The 20,068-nt window shown below is 40.4% G+C and overlaps 1 protein-coding gene across 2 annotated transcripts in view; it reads right to left on the reverse strand.

The window, feature by feature from the left end:
• Nucleotides 1-20,068, reverse strand: part of ARHGAP15 (Rho GTPase activating protein 15) — a 461,972-nt gene that overhangs the window by 214,101 nt on the left and 227,803 nt on the right. For both annotated transcript variants that reach the window (XM_054044309.1, XM_054044310.1), the window contains exons 7-8: nucleotides 14,616-14,714; nucleotides 12,408-12,534 (exon numbers count right to left, since the gene is read on the reverse strand). In XM_054044309.1, the coding sequence (XP_053900284.1) occupies nucleotides 12,408-12,534; nucleotides 14,616-14,714 (226 nt within the window). The remainder of the gene's footprint in view (nucleotides 1-12,407; nucleotides 12,535-14,615; nucleotides 14,715-20,068) is intronic.

Raw genomic sequence — 20,068 nt, forward strand, 5'->3', positions numbered from 1 at the left:
TACCCAGGATATGGATAAAGAACTATTTAATGTGTTTAGGAAAGTAAATACTAATAGGAACTGTGTAATTATGGGGGACTTTAACTTCCCAGATATAGATTGGGGAACAAATGCTAGTAGCAATAATAGAGCTCAGATGTTCCTAGATGTGCTTGCTGATCAATTCCTTCATCAAGTAGTAGCAGGCCCCTTAGCGATAATTTTTAATGAATCTTTAAACTCGGGGGTGGTACCGTTGGACTGGAGAATAGCTAATGTGGTTCCTATTTTCAAGAAAGGGAAAAAAAGTGACCTGGGTAACTACAGGCCTGTCAGTTTAACATCTGTAGTGTGCAAGGTCCTGGAGAAAATTCTGAAGGAGAAAGTAGTTAAGAACCTTGAGGTCAATGGCAATTGCGACAAATTACAACATGGTTTTACCAAAGGCAGATCGTGCCAAACCAATCTGATCTCCTTCTTTGAGAAAGCAACAGACTTATTAGATAAGGGAAATACAGTGAACCTAATATACCTCGATTTCAGTAAAGCGTTTGATACGGTACCGCACGAGCAATTATTGGTTAAATTGAAAAAGATGGGGATCGATATGAAAATCCAGAGGTGGATAAGGAACTGGTTAATGGGGAGACTGCAGTGGGTTGTACTGAAAGGTGAACTGTCAGGTTGGAGGGAGGTCACCAGTGGAGTTCCTCAAGGTTCGGTTTTGGGACCAATTTTATTTAATATATTTATTACTGACCTCGGAACCAATTGTAGGAGTGGGCTGATAAAGTTTGCAGATAACACAAAGTTGGGAGGTATTGCCAATTCAGAGGAGGATCGGGATATTCTGCAGGGAGACTTGAATGACCTTGTAAATTGGAGTAACAGAAATAGGATGAAATTTAATAGTGAAAAGTGTAAGGTGATGCATTTAGGGATGACTAACAAGAATTTTAGTTACAAACTAGGGATGCATAGGTTGGAAGTAACAGAGGAGGAGAAAGACCTCGGAGTCCTGGTAGACCGCAGGATGACTATGAGTCGACAATGTGACGTGGCAGTGAAAAAAGCCAATGCGGTCTTGGGATGCATTAGGCGAGGTATATCTAGTAGGGATAAGGAGGTGCTGTTTCCGTTGTACAAGGCACTGGTGAGACCTCATTTGGAGTACTGTGTGCAGTTCTGGTCTCCCATGTTTAAAAAAGATGAACTCAAACTGGAATGGGTACAGAGAAGGGCCACTAGGATGATCAGAGGAATGGAAAACCTGTCGTATGAAAGGAGACTCGAGGAGCTTGGGTTGTTTAGCCTAACCAAAAGAAGGCTGAGCGGGGATATGATTGCTCTCTTTAAATATATCAGAGGAATAAATACCAGGGAGGGAGAGGAATTATTTCAGCTCAGTACTAATGTGGACACGAGAACGAATGGATATAAACTGGCCGTGGGGAAGTTTAGGCTTGAAATTAGACGAAGGTTTCTAACCGTCAGAGGGGTGAAATACTGGAACAGCCTTCCGAGGGAAACGGTGGGGGCGAAGGACCTGTCTGGCTTTAAGATTAAGCTAGATACGTTTATGGAGGGAATGGTTTAATGGGATAACATGATTTTAGTCAAATGAACAGCGTGCCATCGCTGGTAAATAGTATCAATGGCCAATGAGGGTCTGGCTGGAGAATCTTGCCTACATGCTCGGGGTTCTACTGATCGCCATATTTGGGGTCGGGAAGGAATTTTCCTCCAGGGTAGATTGGCAGAGGCCCTGGAGGTTTTTCGCCTTCCTCCGCAGCATGGGGCAGGGGTCACTAGCTGGAGGATTCTCTGCTACTTGAAGTCTCTAAACCACAGGATTTGGGGACTTCAACAGCAGAGTCAAGGGAAAGGGGTTGGGACGGCTTTGTGGCCTGCATCATGCGGGAGGTCAGACTAGATGATTATAATGGTTCCTTCTGACCTTAAAGTCTATGAGTCTATGAGAACATATTATGATCCACCATAGTATGCAAAAAGAAATCAAGGTCCCCCTTGGAAAATGCATCAGAGTTCACTTTGTGAGGCATACAAAGACTGCACCAAGTTGGAGCAACCAATGTTTGATAATGGGGTTTGAAAGCAATCTAGTAGAAGCAAATATTTTTATCCAGCTACAAAAAAGCTAATCTTTCATTGAGAATATAGAAAGTCTTGGAACATAATTGCCTCTACTAATACTTACATTTCTGAAATGTTGTTCATAATTTCTTCATGGTTCTCCTGGAGACATTATATAGTTATGCTAAATTAGCTCTATAGGTTTTTCAAAATGTAGCATCCTATAAGAACAGTATCATTACAGTGTATATTTTAGTTCAGTGGATGCAAAGTTAGACTATTTGTTCAATGCCCGATAGCTTCTTGCCCTTGTATGAATTTTGTTCCTTTATCAATAGGAATTTATTTTGTTAAGAAAAATATATGGCAGCTCTCTTCTTTGCAACAAAGAAATGTTTGTAAAAAATGCATGTGTGGCTGGTTTTTTTAACTTAAGTCTTTCGTTACTGTTTTGAACAACTCTAAAGAGATTTTAAGACAGACATTTTATATTATAACATTCCCAAGGGTCATATGTATGATCGTCTTTACTAAAGCTTCTTTCAGTCCCAGTTGAATAAATATGTATTTTATTTCACTAATCTTGAAACAACAGGAATAAAGTTTACCCAGGTCTTTTATACCTCAGAGAACAAAACAAATACTACAAATCTTTAGAGAGAAAGAATATACAAAAGGGCTTGAGGTGAATGTTTCAAAGCAAATACACTTTAAATGATGTGCAAATTATTTCAGCACTTGAACATGATTTATGAAAGGGGATTAGTCCACTGAAACAAGAACCCAGTTTAAACCGTTGGGTTTCAAAGTCAAATATGAGAAGTGGTTGCAGGAGAAGGAAGAAGAAAAAACCAAGATAATAATCTATAGTGAAGATTTCTGATTGATTTTCTTTAACTTACATTAGCTATCACTGTCATTCAAGTAGTGGGCAGTATAATATGTCTTCCTTTATGCTATAATTCTCCATAAAAATTAAGTATGCAATAATGATAATTAAGTAATAATGAGGTAATTAATACCTCACTATCTTGCTATTCACTGGTATGCCCCACAAATGAGCATGAGAAGCATGAAACAATTAAAGATTATCCAAGCTCAAACAAATAACTTCACAGTGAGTTGTGTGTCAGTGAATAGACCAATGAGTCACAGGTCACATCTATAATAATATATTATATTATATTATATTGTAATATACCCACATACTCTTCAAATAATGGGCATTAGCTACTCTTAAGTACTATGAAAATGATCACTTTTATGTAATTGTAAAGATTAATAAGTGAGCTAACTTTTCATGGTTCTATAATGACCCTGCTGTTCTAGTAGGTAAAGGAAAATTTAATGATCCTGTTCAAATATGATTAATATCTAACTTCTTCCTGACTTAAAATCTGGACTTGGTTCAATAAAAATGAATTAAGTGAACATGCAGCAATTCTCTGCCAAACTTTTACATGGAAGTTGGTTATGCCCAATTTAAAAATATGCTATTAAACCCAAATAATACATTCTGGAAGGATTTAGAAAAGTAAATACAAATCATTATGCAATAAATGACCTGATGCAATAATAATAATAAAATGACATATTAAAAAGCAGCAGAACATTCATTCAAAGAACATCTATTGCTTTTAGACAACAACACAGTAAAACCACCTCCCCAAAATGGAGTAGAACCATGGTTGACCTACTGAGGTTGACACAGTGAGCGTAGACACTGCATGACTTGTGTCGACTCTGAGAGTCCTCCAACAGTTGTCCCACAATGCCCCATTCCCTGAAATAGTGACTGCACTTGTCACTATTTTAAATTCCATTTCTTCTTATCAGATGTGGAGCTTGCCAACCCAATTTGCAGTAGCCTCATCAGCAAAGTACAGATCCTCAGACCACAATCAAATCTGGTCAGAGGTCAGTAATCAGTGATGTATGACTGTTAAACTTCACTGCTCTGGCTTCACAGAGACCAGAAACCATGCACCCCTTTAATCTCCCCTGCCAAACGTGTTTTTGAAACACCTTTTCCTGCTTGCCCACCTTGCAAACACACCTAGCAACTCTCCCTTGTTCTGTGCAACTGCCCAACCGCCCATGCCAGCTCCATGCACTAGACATGCTCCTGCTTGGAGTAAACAGGAGATATTGGATCTCCTGGGCCTGTGTGGAGAATAAGTTGTGCAAACACAGCTGCAGACTAATCACAGAAATGTGGACATGTATGAGCAGATTGCATGGGGGCTGCAGGCAAAGGGGTACGGCAGAGATCAACAGCAGTGATGTGTGAAAACAAAGGAACATTGCCAGGGATACCGCAAGCCTGGGGAGGCCAACAATAGATGTGGTACTATGCTGCAGACCTGGCACTTTTTCAAGCACTGCATGCCATAGTTGGTGGAGACTGCAAAAGCACTCTGCAGACCACGGTGGATACCTTGGTGAAGCCTGAGGAAAAAGACCTCTGTTATGAATAGTAAAGAGGAAGATGAGGACAAGGACAAGAGGGTAGACTTGGCAGGGGACTCCAGCCATGTCATAAGCCAAGACCTATTTGAGACTCCACCACAGTCTAGCCATTCCCACCAGCAGAGCACTGATGAGATGATGAAGGGGAAGGGACTCCGGTTAAGTGTGTGCATAGATTTTTCCTTATAATCCTTAAATGTAAAGATGGTGCAAGGCCCATCGCCAAGCAAAAAGTATCGACTTTTTATTGTTTTACTCATACAAGAAGAGTTAAAGGTACAACAAACAGAAGTAGAGCCATCAGGTTAGGTGGCAGCAGGGTCAGGGGGAACCATCTGGAGCAGTTTGTTTATATTCATAGGGATGCCTCTTTTATCCTACTGAGATATTGTGACAAAACTTTCATGGAGATACTTTGCAATTCTCTCCTGAAGGTTTCCAGGGATGGCTGCCTTATTTCTTCTTCTGCAGTAGGACACTTTTCCACACCATTCGGTGATGAATTTGGCTGGCACCATTGCAGTAAACAGCCTAGTGGTACACAGGCCCGGGTGGGACACAAGTAGCAGTTGTGCTCACTGTGCCTTTGTGACCCTCAGGAGCAAGTTATCAGCTAATATCACCACTACCTTGGAAAATAGTGTCAATATTCAGTGTCATTACCCTGTACTCATACTGATGGAATAGGGATTGAAATTGTATCACTCCAATTAACAAAAAAATTCTTCCCCTCCGTCCCTATTTGCGTGATATTTACCATGGCTGGGACTGGAGAGTGGTGCTTTGCTGAGGCACTCCCAAGCTGAAGTGCCAATATGTATTTCTTATTAAAAATATTTAAGAGAATAAGAGAAGGGAGTTTTGAAACTTATCTTTCTCTCTCCCTTGTGTCTGTAAACCAATGATACATCTGTTTGTCTTTATCATCAGTTTTTGGCATGGCGTCCTTTGAAGGGTGCCTCCTCCATGGATGCAGAAGTCCTGACCCAGAGGAGGAGGAAAAAGAAGTGGACTAGGGAGGATAAGTTCAGCAAGATCCTGCAGGCCAATATGACCGACATCATGGAGAAAGACAGAAGACAGGAAAAAGATCCAGGACTCCCAGCAGGACAATGAGCAGGAAATGAACCAGGACATAATGGGTCTTCTCAGGCAGCAAACCAAAATACTGCAGACCTTGGAGAATTCCATTTGAGCTGCCCTCAAACCCCACAACATACTACATGGCATCACAGGGCGCATCATTACCCCTACCACTCTGCAAGGAGAGCCACAGCTTCACATACACTGACCTGTGAGAATGACAGTGGGTATAGATATACCCACAAAGGACTACATTCAAATAGATAAAAATATTTACATCCTTCTACTTTTAAATTACCCCCATTAAGTTATGTTAAAAATTTGTATAACATTGCCTGTGAGATTTTTGCACATTGAATTTCTGCATTTTTTTTCCTGCTCAATAAATTTCTCATTTTGGAGAATCAAATGTATTAGTTCAGGATAAATACTGCAGACTGCATAGTGGTAATCAAAGCAAACAATACTTGTAAACATACACTAAGCACATAGGTTCAGGAAAACATCCAGACTTATTTATAAATGAACAGCAACAATTCCTAGCAGCATCCAAAGCTGCAGGACCAGAGAACATTCCAGAACAGAACACTACTGGAGGATGACTGTTAAAGTGTTCTTTCAAAGCACCCCTCAACCACATAGCTCCATATTAGGCTCTTATAATAGTCCTTGAGTCTGGCTGCTCAAAATCAGCAGATAGTTACTCCCCCTCTGTCCTGCACTCTGGCAACTACTTTTCTCCCTTTGTCTCACACATACTATGCAGGAAACAACATAAACACCGATATGTTTCTCACTGAGATCCAATTTAGTGAGTAAACACCACCATCATCCCTTCAATCTGCCAAAAGCACATTCAGCAATCATTCTGCACTTTCTGAGCTGATAGATGAATCTTTTCCTGGAGATGTCAAAATGGCCAGTGTACAGCTTCACGAGCCAGGGGAGCAAGGAGTAGGCTACATCCTCCAGAATCACTATTGCATTTCAATATTGCCAATGGCAAGTTGGGCTGGTACCAAAATATGGATATGACTACTATCTATTACCCCACTGCAATTTGACTACCCCATTGCTGCAAATCCATCCACTATGGCCTGCACAGAAGGAGATGATTAATGGCCCTACACATTTGCATGACAGTAATAATAAATAACAATACTAATAATAATGCACCAGCAATCTTCTGGACTTTCATTTTTACATCTCCTTTGGAACTTGTATGCCTTTATAAGTGGGATTGGCTTCCAAATATAACACCCATATATAGAGGAAAATGTTAAAAATCCAGAGTGATTGCATGAGTAACTCCTAGATTTTAAGGAAGGTACAGGATGCTTTACAGAAAAAGGACATTTTTAAAGATAAAGGAAAATTACAAGTAGAAACAATAAAAATAATGCAGTCATTTCAGTCAGCTCTAGCTCATATACAGTATATAGCAAACAAGGAGATCAAATTGGGTTTTTCTAATATCACAGGTTTTTTTTTAATTTCTAAAATATTTAATTATTTTGCCTTGGCAACCTAAAATTGAGGAACAGATTACTGTTCCCACTGCATAAGGAAATAACTGACAACAATTAGTATTTATTCTTGTTGCTTTTGTAATAAAAATAGAATTCCATCACTTTCAAGGAAATGTAAAATATTAATAAGTATGTGATGGACTGAGTAAATGTGACGCCATAAGGACATGATGGAGAACAGGTTGGAAATATAGTGCTTTTGGAATGTACTGCATTATCAAGCTTGTGACTGTGCATTTTGACAAGAGCAGCCCTCAGATTGATAGAGTAGCCAAAGGGCACTCTTCCTACTGAGAAGCCGTTTGTTTCCATTTGGAAAAGGGAAGAAAAAAATGGATTCCAGCCTACAATCAATAGAGAAGCTTCTAGCTACTCCAGCCCTATCTCATTCACAAGAGGTCACTAATGAGTGGGGGGGGGGGGAAGCATGAGATAAGGATCAAAATGCAAAAATCACCACCTCCATATGCAACACAAAAATGTTAAACCTATTACAGAGCAAAAAGTTCGATTTTTATTGACTGTGGACAGAAAGTTAGTATTTATAATTGACAACACACAAAACAAAGTCTACTTTCTAGAGAACTTGATTATTTAGGAGAATAGTAATGAGTTATAGATCTATCTATAGGCGTATCTATCTATAGGGGGATCTAAAGCATCAGCAGTTCGAATCCAACCCAGATCAGTGGTGAATTTAAATGGTTATCATAAAACGGCTGTTCACTGCCAGTGTAAAATGAACCTGCTGATCACAGGCCATTTCCTAGTGAACAGGTGTCTACACCACAGAAAGCACCATTATAACTGGCACTAATTAGCACAACTGTTGGCAGTCTCAGGAAAAAGTCTAAGGTCTGAATGATCATGTACAGATTATGAAATATTCCCATTAATTTAAAAACAAAATCTGGCTGGGTTTGTACCTGGGCCATTGACTGAAGAGTGCTGGTGTTGCTAGCCAAATTTCTTGCACCAAAGATACAGGCTCCCAGAGTGCAAGATTCTGTTTTAATGCAAAAAGTGTTCCAACTGGGCTGAGCACTCCTATTACCATTGAAACAGGACAAGAGGTTACCCTACTGCATAAGTAATAGCTGTATAAATTAAAAGGTAATGGATCCCTGCATATCTGAGGGCAGGACTGAGGTCTTAGATTGTAATGATAATGTTTATGAATACTAGGGTGACCATATTTCCCTATGCTGAATATGGGACACCTGGTAAAATTACTCATATTCAAGCGAGTTCAACAGCAATCAAGCAGAACTAGGCAGTACAAACATTCAAATTAAAATCAAGTTGACTGAGCCCCTGTTAAAAAGAAATACTGCGTAGCTGGATTATTTTTATTTACCTTCTTATAATTGAGGCTTTAGGGTTCACATGCGGAAAGGTGACACACAATTCTATCCCCCGCCCCCCCCACACACACTCCCGTACACCTCTCTCACATAGGAAGAGTGACTGACCAACCCGACCCTCCCTGTCTGGTGCTCTCCGCCCTCCATGCCTGACGGACCAGCCTCTCCTAGTACCTGGCGCCGCATCTTCCCAAGACAACACATGGGGGGTGGGGCACGGGATCTCATGCCCCTACTTTCCAGATTTCTGCCAGGGTTCACACCAGAATATGGCCAGCAGCAGCCTTTTGGCACTATGCAGGAGGGAAGGGATGGGAGCTGCTTCCAGCTGCAGGGGTGGCGGGTGGGGTCGGGGGGAGATGACCTGGCCAGTGTCTTTGCAGAACTCATCACTTCTCTACTCTCCCACCCCCCACCCCCCTATGTGGCTGGAAGCAGCTTGTCCCTTCCTTCCCCCACAGTGTCAAAAGGTAGCTAACACCTCCAGGCTGCTGCTGGCCACTGACATAACCCAGCCACCTCCTGTCCCTCAGCTACAGTGCAGGCAGGAAGGGGTTAAGCCCTAAGGATGCATTGTGCACCAGGGCCCAGGGAACCTGACTGCAGGGGCTTTAGCGAACCAGCCAGAGAGGTGGCTCAGCAGGGGAGGGTGCCTAGGGGACGGAGCAGCCCCATGCTCTCAGGGGCAGGACCTAGGGTTGGGGGTCAGGTGAAGAGGGTGCTAAGCCCCACCATGAACAGGCTGGAAATTGCTTCCCCAACCACCACCATTTCAGAGCTTAGCTGAGGGGCGGAGAGGCTTCCACATGCCTGTGCTGTGTGCAGCTTTGGCACATGCAGGGCTCAGATCCTCCTGGCCAGCGCCCCAGACCACAGGGTCTTGGGCTTTCCCAGGGTGCTGGCCCAGCCAGAGGCAGTCGGGGAAGGAAGGATCCTGCCAGCCAATCTACTGGTGAGCTGAGCACTCCAACCAGGGGCTGGTTCTCCACACAGTGCTGGGAGTGGGACATGCCCCACCAGGGGGATATGGAGGAGCAGGGGAGCTGGAGAGGTGAAGGGGTAAAGCAGGGAGAGGACAGTGAGAGAGGGAGCACATAAAGGGCCAATGGGTGGGCAGCAGAGGCGACACATAACTGGCCTCCACCTGGCACCTGTCCACACTCATCAGCCACTGCAGCTTGCAGCCAGCACCAGCTGGAAACGGGACGGGGGCTTGGGCCCTGCTGGCTGAGAGCTGGCACACAGCAGGGGCTGCACTGACAGAGCAGCGGGGGGGCGTAGGGGGGCGGGCGACAGAGACAGTGTGGGGGGGAGAGACAGAAAATACGGGACAATCTGCCCATTTTTAAGAAAAAGTCGGAATACCTGCAGGAGGGCCTAAATACGGGACTGTCCCTTTAAAAACAGAACATCTGGTCATTCTAATCAATACCACCATACCAACACAGGGAAACTTTGCAAACTATCAATTTAAGAAGAAAAGTAGATACTAGTTCATTGGATTTAATCCAGACCAGGTCAGTGGTGACTGAAAGTCTGTATGATTGAGCTGACCGATGTTCTGGGGCCTGTGTAAAACTGAGTTTGCTGGTTTTCCAAATTGTCTCAAAAACCATCATCACCAGTGGTGCTAATTGCCATCATTTCTGGGAATCTCTGCAGAGGCACTAAGATTAAATGAGCATAGAAACCTAACTCTCACTCCTCATCACCTAGAGGTCTCCTCAGGTCTGAACTGAGGAATACGCTTGTGGGACAGTTTGGGCTGAAACCTGGGATAGGTGTTGTCCCCAAGATACTTGCTCAATCAATAAGCAGAAACTTTCAATATCTTGTGCCAGACCTTTGACACTTTTTTACCAGCATTACATTTAAAATGTAAAGAAAAAATTACAGATTAACATGAACTGTCTCTGAATAGTAATTAAAGTTTTCCAGGAGGTGTCAGTAGCTCTTTAACTCACACCAGTTGCCTTTCTTCCCCACAAAAAGTCTGCCTAAGCTTTCACTTTCTTGGTTTCTGTCAGGCTGAGAAATAAACATACTTTAAAAATCCCTTTTTTTTTTAAATTTGGCTCTGCTGACAGTCATCAATAAAATGGAAGTAACAGAAAGATGATTGTTTAAATTTTGTAATAACTTTATAAGTGCACTTACTGCAGATACTGCACATATCTTCTCTGTGCTCTGCAGTCAAACTGGACAATGAAACGACCACCTGTTAACTGCTAACAATGTGTCATTATCAGTTCTCATGCCTTTTTAAAGCAATTTTGGCTCTAGCTGCCAATAATTCTGGCGACGATACTTGTGTGAACATTAAGGGCATAGAAAGCCAAAGGCAGAAAACTGACAATACAGTTTGTGCTTGGACTGCTAATAAGTAAGTGAATACTATGATTTTTCTAATTCCACATAATTACTTAATCTCATGGGGCAAAAAAAATCCAGATACATATTTTTAAGCAATACAATCTACAGTATTTAAATATAAGCTTCAGTTTGGTGAGATTTCAGACCAGATACTTTCAAATTTTTAACGTATTTAAACAGCCTCTAACAAGAAAGAGGCCACTCACAGCTCTCTAAGGTCTAAAAAAGAAATGTAGACTAAGTTTATGTCATTGGTGGTGATCAGTTTCTTCTGTTCTGTCTCCTAAATCATTTTTGAGTGAAATATAAGAATTATGATACCATGAAAACAAAAAGGGTCAGCAAACGGTGAGACAGTTGCAAGGCACTTTGCCATTAATTTTAGTTGAAACAGAATCAGGCCCTTAGACTGTTTCACCGCTTTTTGAGCCTTTTTTGAAAGGTATAGCAAAAAATACAATGTAATAACACAATACAAAGATATATAAGAACATTTTTAACATGCTACAATCAAAACTGCTTTACAGACTATTAAAAAGAGAAAAACAAATCTATTCAACTGGACAAGCTACAGAAACCAAATATGGCTATAGGTTTCAAAATGAGGGAGTTCACTGAATTTACTTTTGTATTTACATATATAGTTTTCACTGTTGTTACCTATACTTACATCAATTTATCAATGAGAATAAATCATCCATCCATCTTACTGTGGCATTTCTAAGGCTTATATCAAATTAGCATTTAATACCCCGATCCTGCAGAGAGTTGTGCATAGGCAAATTCCCTTTGCCTGCACAGAGCTCCCCCACTTGTGTGCATTTCAAGGCACATGGGAAGCTAAGTTTATCCTAGAATCAGTAAGTGCATCTCATATCGAAAAAGGGAAACAATTCTAATTTTTAATGGTGTGTATGGCATCAGGAAGCCATGAAAAAGTTCTCTGCCTTTCATCCTCACAAAATCTTCAACATCTCAACACAATTTCAAAAAGAAAGATTATCTGGAGTAGAATAAATCATTACTGGTTTCAGAGAATTTTCTGTTATAATCATCCTAGGCAAATAAAGTAAAACTTCAGACTTTTGGAATTTAGTTCTTTTCATAAAATTATAGTAATGTTTCTGGTTGTCTGAAGCAAAAGATCTGTCTTTTCCTTTACACAACTCAAGAGCACAAACATCTATCAGATAAAATTACTCTATCAAAATGAATTATTTTCCTGAAATAGAAATAAAGTCATTATAATAAAATGTTAGGATCGGATCCAGGTCTCTTACTTTTGAAATAAACACCTTGGATACATGTCTTTGCTTCCTGTGGAATTTATTTAGGTTAAAAGACAATGTCCCCCCAACTCAGATACTTGCAGATAAAAATTGTCCTTTGCTTAGATGTAAGTTATTTATCCAACAAAGGCAAAAATAGGGCCTAATATTAAGTTCCTAGTTTCATTACATTTTATACATAATACAAATTATCTTGTACAAACCGTTATTTAGTTTAAAAAACTTACTTAGAGATTTTCTGTGTTCAGACTTTGGTTCTTTGGACTCAGTACTTAAGCTGCTCAGTAATTCACTGCTAGAGGATCTTTGAAGTTTGAACTCCAGATTTCTTGGTGTACAGCTCTGTTCTTTTGGCTGGAAATAATGATTTTTAAAAATATATCTATATATATTATATGGAACAATGAAGTACAAAATTACAGAACATTCATAGAATCAGAAACGGATAGACACTTATACCAGATGATATAATGAATATTTAAGTTAAGGAAAGTGTAATACAAAACCTGTTCACCATAAGACTGCTGTTTTATAACCCTTACAGTTGGTTTTAATTTCTCAAATAAATTTCAGATGCTAAATTGGAAAACAAAAGGCCTAATTTTGTACGTTGGTGACTGAAATGATTTCCCCACTGCATGTGTGTCCAAAGGGTGTTTCTGAATTATTGCAAAGAGGAAGTTTGTTTAAAATAGTCTGGCTTCCTATCTTGGAAATTACAGTAATTGTTGAGTTTCAAGTACCACTAATGTGGGATTGGATTCAGTTTGAATGCATTTTGGAACTGGAGAGAAGGAGAGGACTCAACGATCCCCTCTTGTCCTACTTCATCCACATGGAAGGCAACTAGAACGGGACTGGTCTCTTACAACAAGAGGGGCAGTACTACTGTAGCTGGGTATGACCAGGCAAAATGGAGATGTAATCACTTTGGTGCCCACAAGCTCAGATGAATTTTTAAAGAGAAATGCATGTTAAACCTTTTCATAGTTATAATGGGGGGCACGGATCAGTGTTCACGTTGCCCTCCCCGTCAGTACCCGGCCCAAACTAGGGAAGCTAATGATCTAACCAGCAGACCAAATTTGGTGATGAATCCTGGTCATGTGCCACCTGAGGTATATTGCACATACACTAAGAAGATGATAGTTATAGCAATTGCTGCATATGTGTATAATTCCCAGTCCACATTGACTTGATAACATGCACATGCCACTGTCCTGCATGGATAACATAGGGCAGACACTCGTCTGGTATAAACTATCATATCTCCACTGATGATGATAATTTACATCAGCTGAGCATCTACCTTTATGTGTTTCTTTGTACTCTCCTCCAAAGAGGTTCAGCCCCTTAAAGCCAGGATTTCACCCTTAGAGGCACGTTAAAAACAAACAAACAAACAAACAAATAAAAACAGCAACTGAGTTTATGGGAGCTTAACTGAACAACATAAGCAAGAAAGAGCTTCCACAGAAACTCCTCCCAAAACTCTCCAGTAGGATATCAAGTGACAGTACATTTGACAAATGAAATACAATGTATGAAGACATATCTCCTCAGATCAAACTTCCCTTGGCTGATTATAGCTTGCAAGTATTGCATTGCTTATAGCTCTTTAAAGAAGCTGTAGCCATATACAAATTAACACTTTTGGACATGTCACATAGACCACGTTCACAGATACCAGTTTCAGGTGCTATCAACTCAAGTTTCAGCAAAATCCCCTGGAAAATTCAGCAGAGATAACTTTTCTTACTACATTTTGCAGTAATCAAGAGGGGTCAATGTCCTATAAAAATAAATCTGTTCTTGGATCAGGCATAGATAGAAAAAAGGGATTTGGGATTTATACTGAGTATAGCAAAAAGAAAAAAAGACTATGGCTGAATTGGGTTGGGTAATTAAAAATGGTTTTCAGAAAATACAGCCCTGCTTATTTCTAGAAGAAAAACCCCAGCCTTCCTGGGAGAATAACAGCAATCAGTTACAAAGGAATATTATTTGCTAGTGCTATTCTTGTGAATAAGTAATATGAAAATGCATAAAAGGCTCAAATGTATTAATAGTTCTATTGAAGATTATATACTGTAGGCTGCATAAACAGAAAATGTAAAAATTCATTAGTTATTAAGCGCTTGTGTGCTTTTACAACCCACAGTAAACCAATGCCCTTGTTATTCCAGGGAAATAAATGCAGCATTCTGTTTTAAGACAGGAATCAAATGACTTTTTAGTTCAACAACCTTGTTTATCTGACTTTTTTTTTTTACAAGATATACATACATACATATTTATATATCCTTCAAATAAAGGAAAGTCTCTCTAGTTAGCTAGCTTTCTGCCTGTCTAAAACCTCTATAGATGCCTAAGCAAATGAAGTTTAAATTACTACATCTTAATTAATAAAGGTAACAGCCAAAACAAATACATACCAATCTGTCAATTGCATTTTTGATAGCGTGGAACCAATCCAATATGATGAAGTCAATATCTGACTGAAGGAGGAACTCATTTCCTGATATCGTTGTGATCTGGTTGGGGGAAGGGGGAAAGAAATGACAGGTAAGCAAACCACACAAGATAGATCATTTTATTTTATTTTATTTTAGTAATATATACTCTCTCACACACTAAAATGCTTTCTTTTTGTGCCAGTAATTATCTCTTAGAGAACTGGGAGTTACCAAGCAGTTTTGAACCTCTCTCTGAAAACTGTTAGTCTATGTCACAACAAATGACTTATTGTCTCAGTAATACAACTATTAAATACAAAGAATACTAAAATTATGTTAATGTGACACAAGCTAAGAAAAGCCAGGGAATTCAGAGTTAAGACAGACGGTTCAAATCTAAGTCAAGCCACTCTGGAAAAAAATGCACATACGTGTGTTAGAATTAATTGTGAATTTCCTATCATTTTAGGTTTCTGTTTCAACTCTGCTAGCATTTTTTTTTTACATTTGATTTCTCTATATTGGAGGTTATAAATATATTTATCTAAGACCCCAGCATGCCTCTTTCTAAACACTTCAGTCAAATTAACATGAGTGTTATTTTTTTTTAAATACAGATATATCTATAACAAAGTAATTAGGAGCCCATTTACCAAGAAAAATAGTTTATTTGAATACAAGTCAATTTACATTTTTGACCCCCACACTGGGAATATTTACCAAAAGAATATTAATTCCCCTGACATGCAGTTCCACGGTCTAATGTAGCTGGCAATGTTTGGTGTAAATATGCACACATTTTCTTTCTCTCTGTCTGAACTTTTTTCTGAAGTGTTATAGGAATTATTCATATTTGGAGCAAGAGAAACAGCGAATGCCCATGTCTTCACATAGAGGGACTGTGCATGAAAGATTCAGAGTATAGGGCATGTACAAGTGGTCTATAAATTTGGCCATTCATTCAGACGTGCTCCAAACTTTATAACTGGGGATGAGATCCAGAGGCTCTTACTCAGGTCTTTTGCAAGCAAGAATCTCACTGAAATTTTTGTCCAAGAAAGTAATGAGGACAAATGTAAGGTTGACAAGATTTGGACTTTGATGTTCATTTAAGCAGAGAGAAATGATATGGTGTGGGGTTACTGTCTAGTCTCACTACACCTGGAGTTCATTTTAAGGCATCAAAGTGCAAAGGCCAAGTGTCATTACCACCTAAGCTGCTATGCTATTAATTTAACCACACCTTGGAGTGCTTAATTGCTAGTCAAACCCTCATCCTGGAGTGATATTCACAAGCACGGACCCTTATGACCACAAGTCCCACTGATATCAGCACACATCATTTCCCCATCTCTTCTTCCCTGCCATGACACCAGAAAAGGTGGCAAAAGGAAATGCGGCCTAAGGCTTTATTAACTGTTCTGTGACTGTCTCTGATTTGAGGAAACCCCTCTGAGAAATGGTTCCAGAATCAGCAGCAGCTAAAGGAGACTCCTGGCAGCATAGCTCCATGAAGTCATCCTGTCAGAGAGCTAGGGAAGGTGGGACAAAAGGTCCAGGACCTAGCTTCAAATCACAGGGCTTCTGTGCAGGTGTACACCTGCAGATTCCTGCAGATCCACTGGGATTCCTGGGCACTGGAAGTGGACCTGACACCCATTCCATTGTGAGCAGGAAGAAGATGACAGACTTTCAGAATGGGGAAAATTCAGAGCCCCTTCCATAGAGGAGCCAATCAGCCCATAGCTGATTATATTAACCCCTAGCATCATCACTATTGTGTAGATCTCAAATACTTGATTTCCAAAGCCAGTGTTGTTATCCTGATTGTGAACTAAAAAGGTAAAAAAAAAAACCCTCTCTTTTTTTAGCAACAGTACAAATTCAAAATCCAACTTAAGGTAACCAGATCTCTGATTCTTTCCCTGGTTTACACTGAAAGCTTTTGGGTTATAAATGTATTACATAACATCACAATTTATTAACATACACATGCAGAAATGAATTAGACCAAACACAGAGGACGATCCAATCTAATACATCTCTTTCAGTATAAACAAATCATTATTAAAATTATAAAAAGAAATAACATTTTCAAAGTAAGAGCAACATACATTATTAGATTTACTGTATTTTGAAGGCTTAAGAAGGACACAACATAGTTCAGTCTTCCGTTCAGTAACTTCAGGCTTTATTAAAATACAAGTATTTCTGCATTGCATAAACATTGTAGCGTATGATATGCAAAAGAGATACTTCATTGCTAACAAGACAAAAGCAAAATACAGTTTGAAAGTTTCTGTGTCTGAATGTGTTATTGTAATAATCATATATAAACAGTGATTTATGAATAAATCAGTAAAATAGATCACAGAATTGCAGGAAGAGATTTCATTCAAAATATACTCTCTCTAAGATATTGTTCAAGTCCGTTTCTCTCTTTCTTCATACTAATCTTCAGAGTAACTAGGCAATTTCAAGAAGACTGCTACTGCTCTCTACAGTTTAAATGCATCCACTTCTTAATTACAGTCAGTAATTGACTTTGTTCTGCTCCATTCCAGTCATTCACAGGAAAGCAGTTCCAAAGGCTTTGGCTGGTAAATCCCATTTAATGTGTACGTTTCCTATCCCACTTTTATATATTACCTCCTTAGGATTTCTGATAAATGGTTCTTGGAAAGGATTGCTAAACCATACTTGCACTTTGAACAATCGAATTTCCAACACCCTAGGGACAAGACATCAGTAAAGAATGCTAGCTTTGACTAAACCTTGTGATTGAACAATTTATGATCACTGCCCTAAATGCTGTATAACTAACAAGTGTAAATGGTTCAATATTAAGGCGTGCTAACACGCCATCTCTGTATCGGGCATAGCTGAAATAAACATAGGGACTAGACAAAAATGAAACAACTCTGCAAAAGTACGAAGAGCTCTAGCTAGAGGTGCCAGACTCCATTTTGCCTATTACTCCACTAATTTAAATATCTCCTGAAATCCCTTCTCTCTGCATATCATGTTTTCAAGGCATGTATTCTGGCAACTACGTGTTGATGTACCTTTAAAAAATTGTCAATACGTACTAGAAACCTAAAAGGAATAAATAACTTGTATAGCGCTCTGTTATGAGTGTCATCCAGTGGTTAGAACAGATGACTAGGAATCAGGACTCCTGGGTTCTCTTTCTGGCTCTGTAATTGACTTGCTATGTCACCGTGGGAAAATCACTTAAAGTACAAGATCCTCTTGTGTCGTGTGGCTGTTTTGCATTTCACACCAGCATAGTCTGGCTATAAAGTCAGCTTAACTAGCCAAGTGAGGATCATCCCAACATAAGGACTAGAGTTAACATACCCTTCATGATGCCAGCATAGTAGGAAAACAAGGGTATGGAACACTCCTACATGTTAGTCCTGGGCCGCTTAGGTATTGCTATTAGGTGCTGCCCTGTAAAGCCATGTGAGGAGGCTAATTATGACTACCATTACAATTATACCAATGCATAGGTGTTCCCTAGAATGAATGCACTACACTCCAGCATTACCCCCTTCTAATAATATTTTATCTGACTTGTATTACTTGCACAAGTTATGCAGTGTGTATGAATGCACCACTTCAGGGCTTCCCAAACCTTTTCAGAGCATGGATCACAGCTGAAGAGAGTATCCCATAGACCACCTTCACTTCCATTGGTCATTGAGTAACATTCTTGTGGCAACTGCATCAATTGCTTACGTGGAAAATATTCTTAACTACCTTTAGTGCAATTTTACAGGTGGAATCAAAGGGGAGGAGTCAGCATGATATTATTAACCAGCTTTCCACAGGCCATTGGTGGCCTGGACCTCAGTTTGGTAACCATTGTACTAGTTCAAGACAGCCAGACAGGCATTTTTACATGACCTCCAAGATATTCCTTGAAATACCTGTATTTCTATACGCATACACATTTCTATACGCAGATTGCTTTACTTCCTACATTTGCTTTAGCCACATTTAATAAGGTAGAAGCAACTTTAAAGATGCTATTGACATACAATATATATAAGAGCCTTGGAAACCCCAGGGAGGTTAGGAGAGAAATTCATATGAGAGAAGAAAAAGACAAAAACTTATAAGTGCACTTATATCAAAGTGCACATGTTCATCTCTTACATATTTAAGGCCTGTTTTTAGTGATAGGCTAATTTCAGACAGTGTAGAGCAAACCTTGATACAAGGCATCCAGCAGTGAAGTGAAAAGTCCACTGGGGGTGAATGGTGGGAAGAAGTGGCAGCAAAAGATGGCTCAACCTCTCATCTGAAACTGGAGAGGCTGGAAGGAGCAGCCCAGAAATCAATGTGATAGTTGGTGATATGACCAGGGCCCATGGGGAATGTGGCCATTCAATGAATCCTTGCTGCAGCTATCACCATTTCTCTGGAGCTCTCAGTAGAACACAAAGCTGTTCCCCATCAAGGGAAGGCAATTTGCCCTTATATAGCACTTTCAATTCTGAGGATCTCAAAGCACTTTACAAACATGAATGAATTAAGCCTGACAGCAATCCTGAGAGACAGGTAATATTAACCCCAATGTACAGGTTGTGAAATTGAGGCACCGGAACATTAAGTGACTTCCCCAAATTCATAGCCAAGAATAAAACCTAAGTCCAGAACCCAGGCCTGTGCTAAAGTCACAAAAGCATCTTTCCAATCACAATATGCACAAGATATGAGATCATTGCCATAGGTCAGTGTTTCCCAAACTTGGGATGCCACTTGTGTAGGGAAAGCCCCTGGCGGGCCGGGCCAGTTTGTGTACCTGCCACATCCGCAGGTCTGGCCGATGGCGGCTCCCACTGGCTGCAGTTCGCTGCTCCAGGCCAATGGGAGCTGCTAGAAGCAGCGGCTAGTATGTCCCTCGGCCCGTGCCACTTCCAGCAGCTCCCATTGGCCTGGAGCAGCGAACCACAGCAGGTAAACAAACCAGTCTGGTCCGCCAGAGGCTTTCCCTACACAAGCGGCACCCCAAGTTTGGGAAACACTGCCCTAGGGCATAGGGTTTACTCCCCTGTGAGATAGGTGGTGGGAGATCCTGTGTCTCTGAAACAGTTCTGACCCAATTTACATGCTCTCCAACCCTTGATCTCTGGAAATGTGTGTCTATTGTACCATGTTTCCAAAGCTGCCCTGCAGTCATTGCTAGCCATCCTGATTTCTATCATGGAGAGGGGGCACCGAAAAGATAACAAAGCCCCATGCTGTTTATTTTCCTCAGACATTTTGGAGGGCCAAGCATGGAGTCCCTCTGCCCCACATAGCGCCACCAGATTCTCCATCTCCAGCCCAGCCAGTCACCATGCTTGGGAAAGAAATGGTGCTTGGAGGTGGCTGACCTCCTACCTTTTCACGTGGGAGAGCGGCTATCCCTGTGCAGAGGGTTC

This window comes from Malaclemys terrapin, chromosome 11, assembly GCF_027887155.1.
Source record: "Malaclemys terrapin pileata isolate rMalTer1 chromosome 11, rMalTer1.hap1, whole genome shotgun sequence".
Classification (NCBI taxonomy): domain Eukaryota; kingdom Metazoa; phylum Chordata; order Testudines; family Emydidae; genus Malaclemys; species Malaclemys terrapin.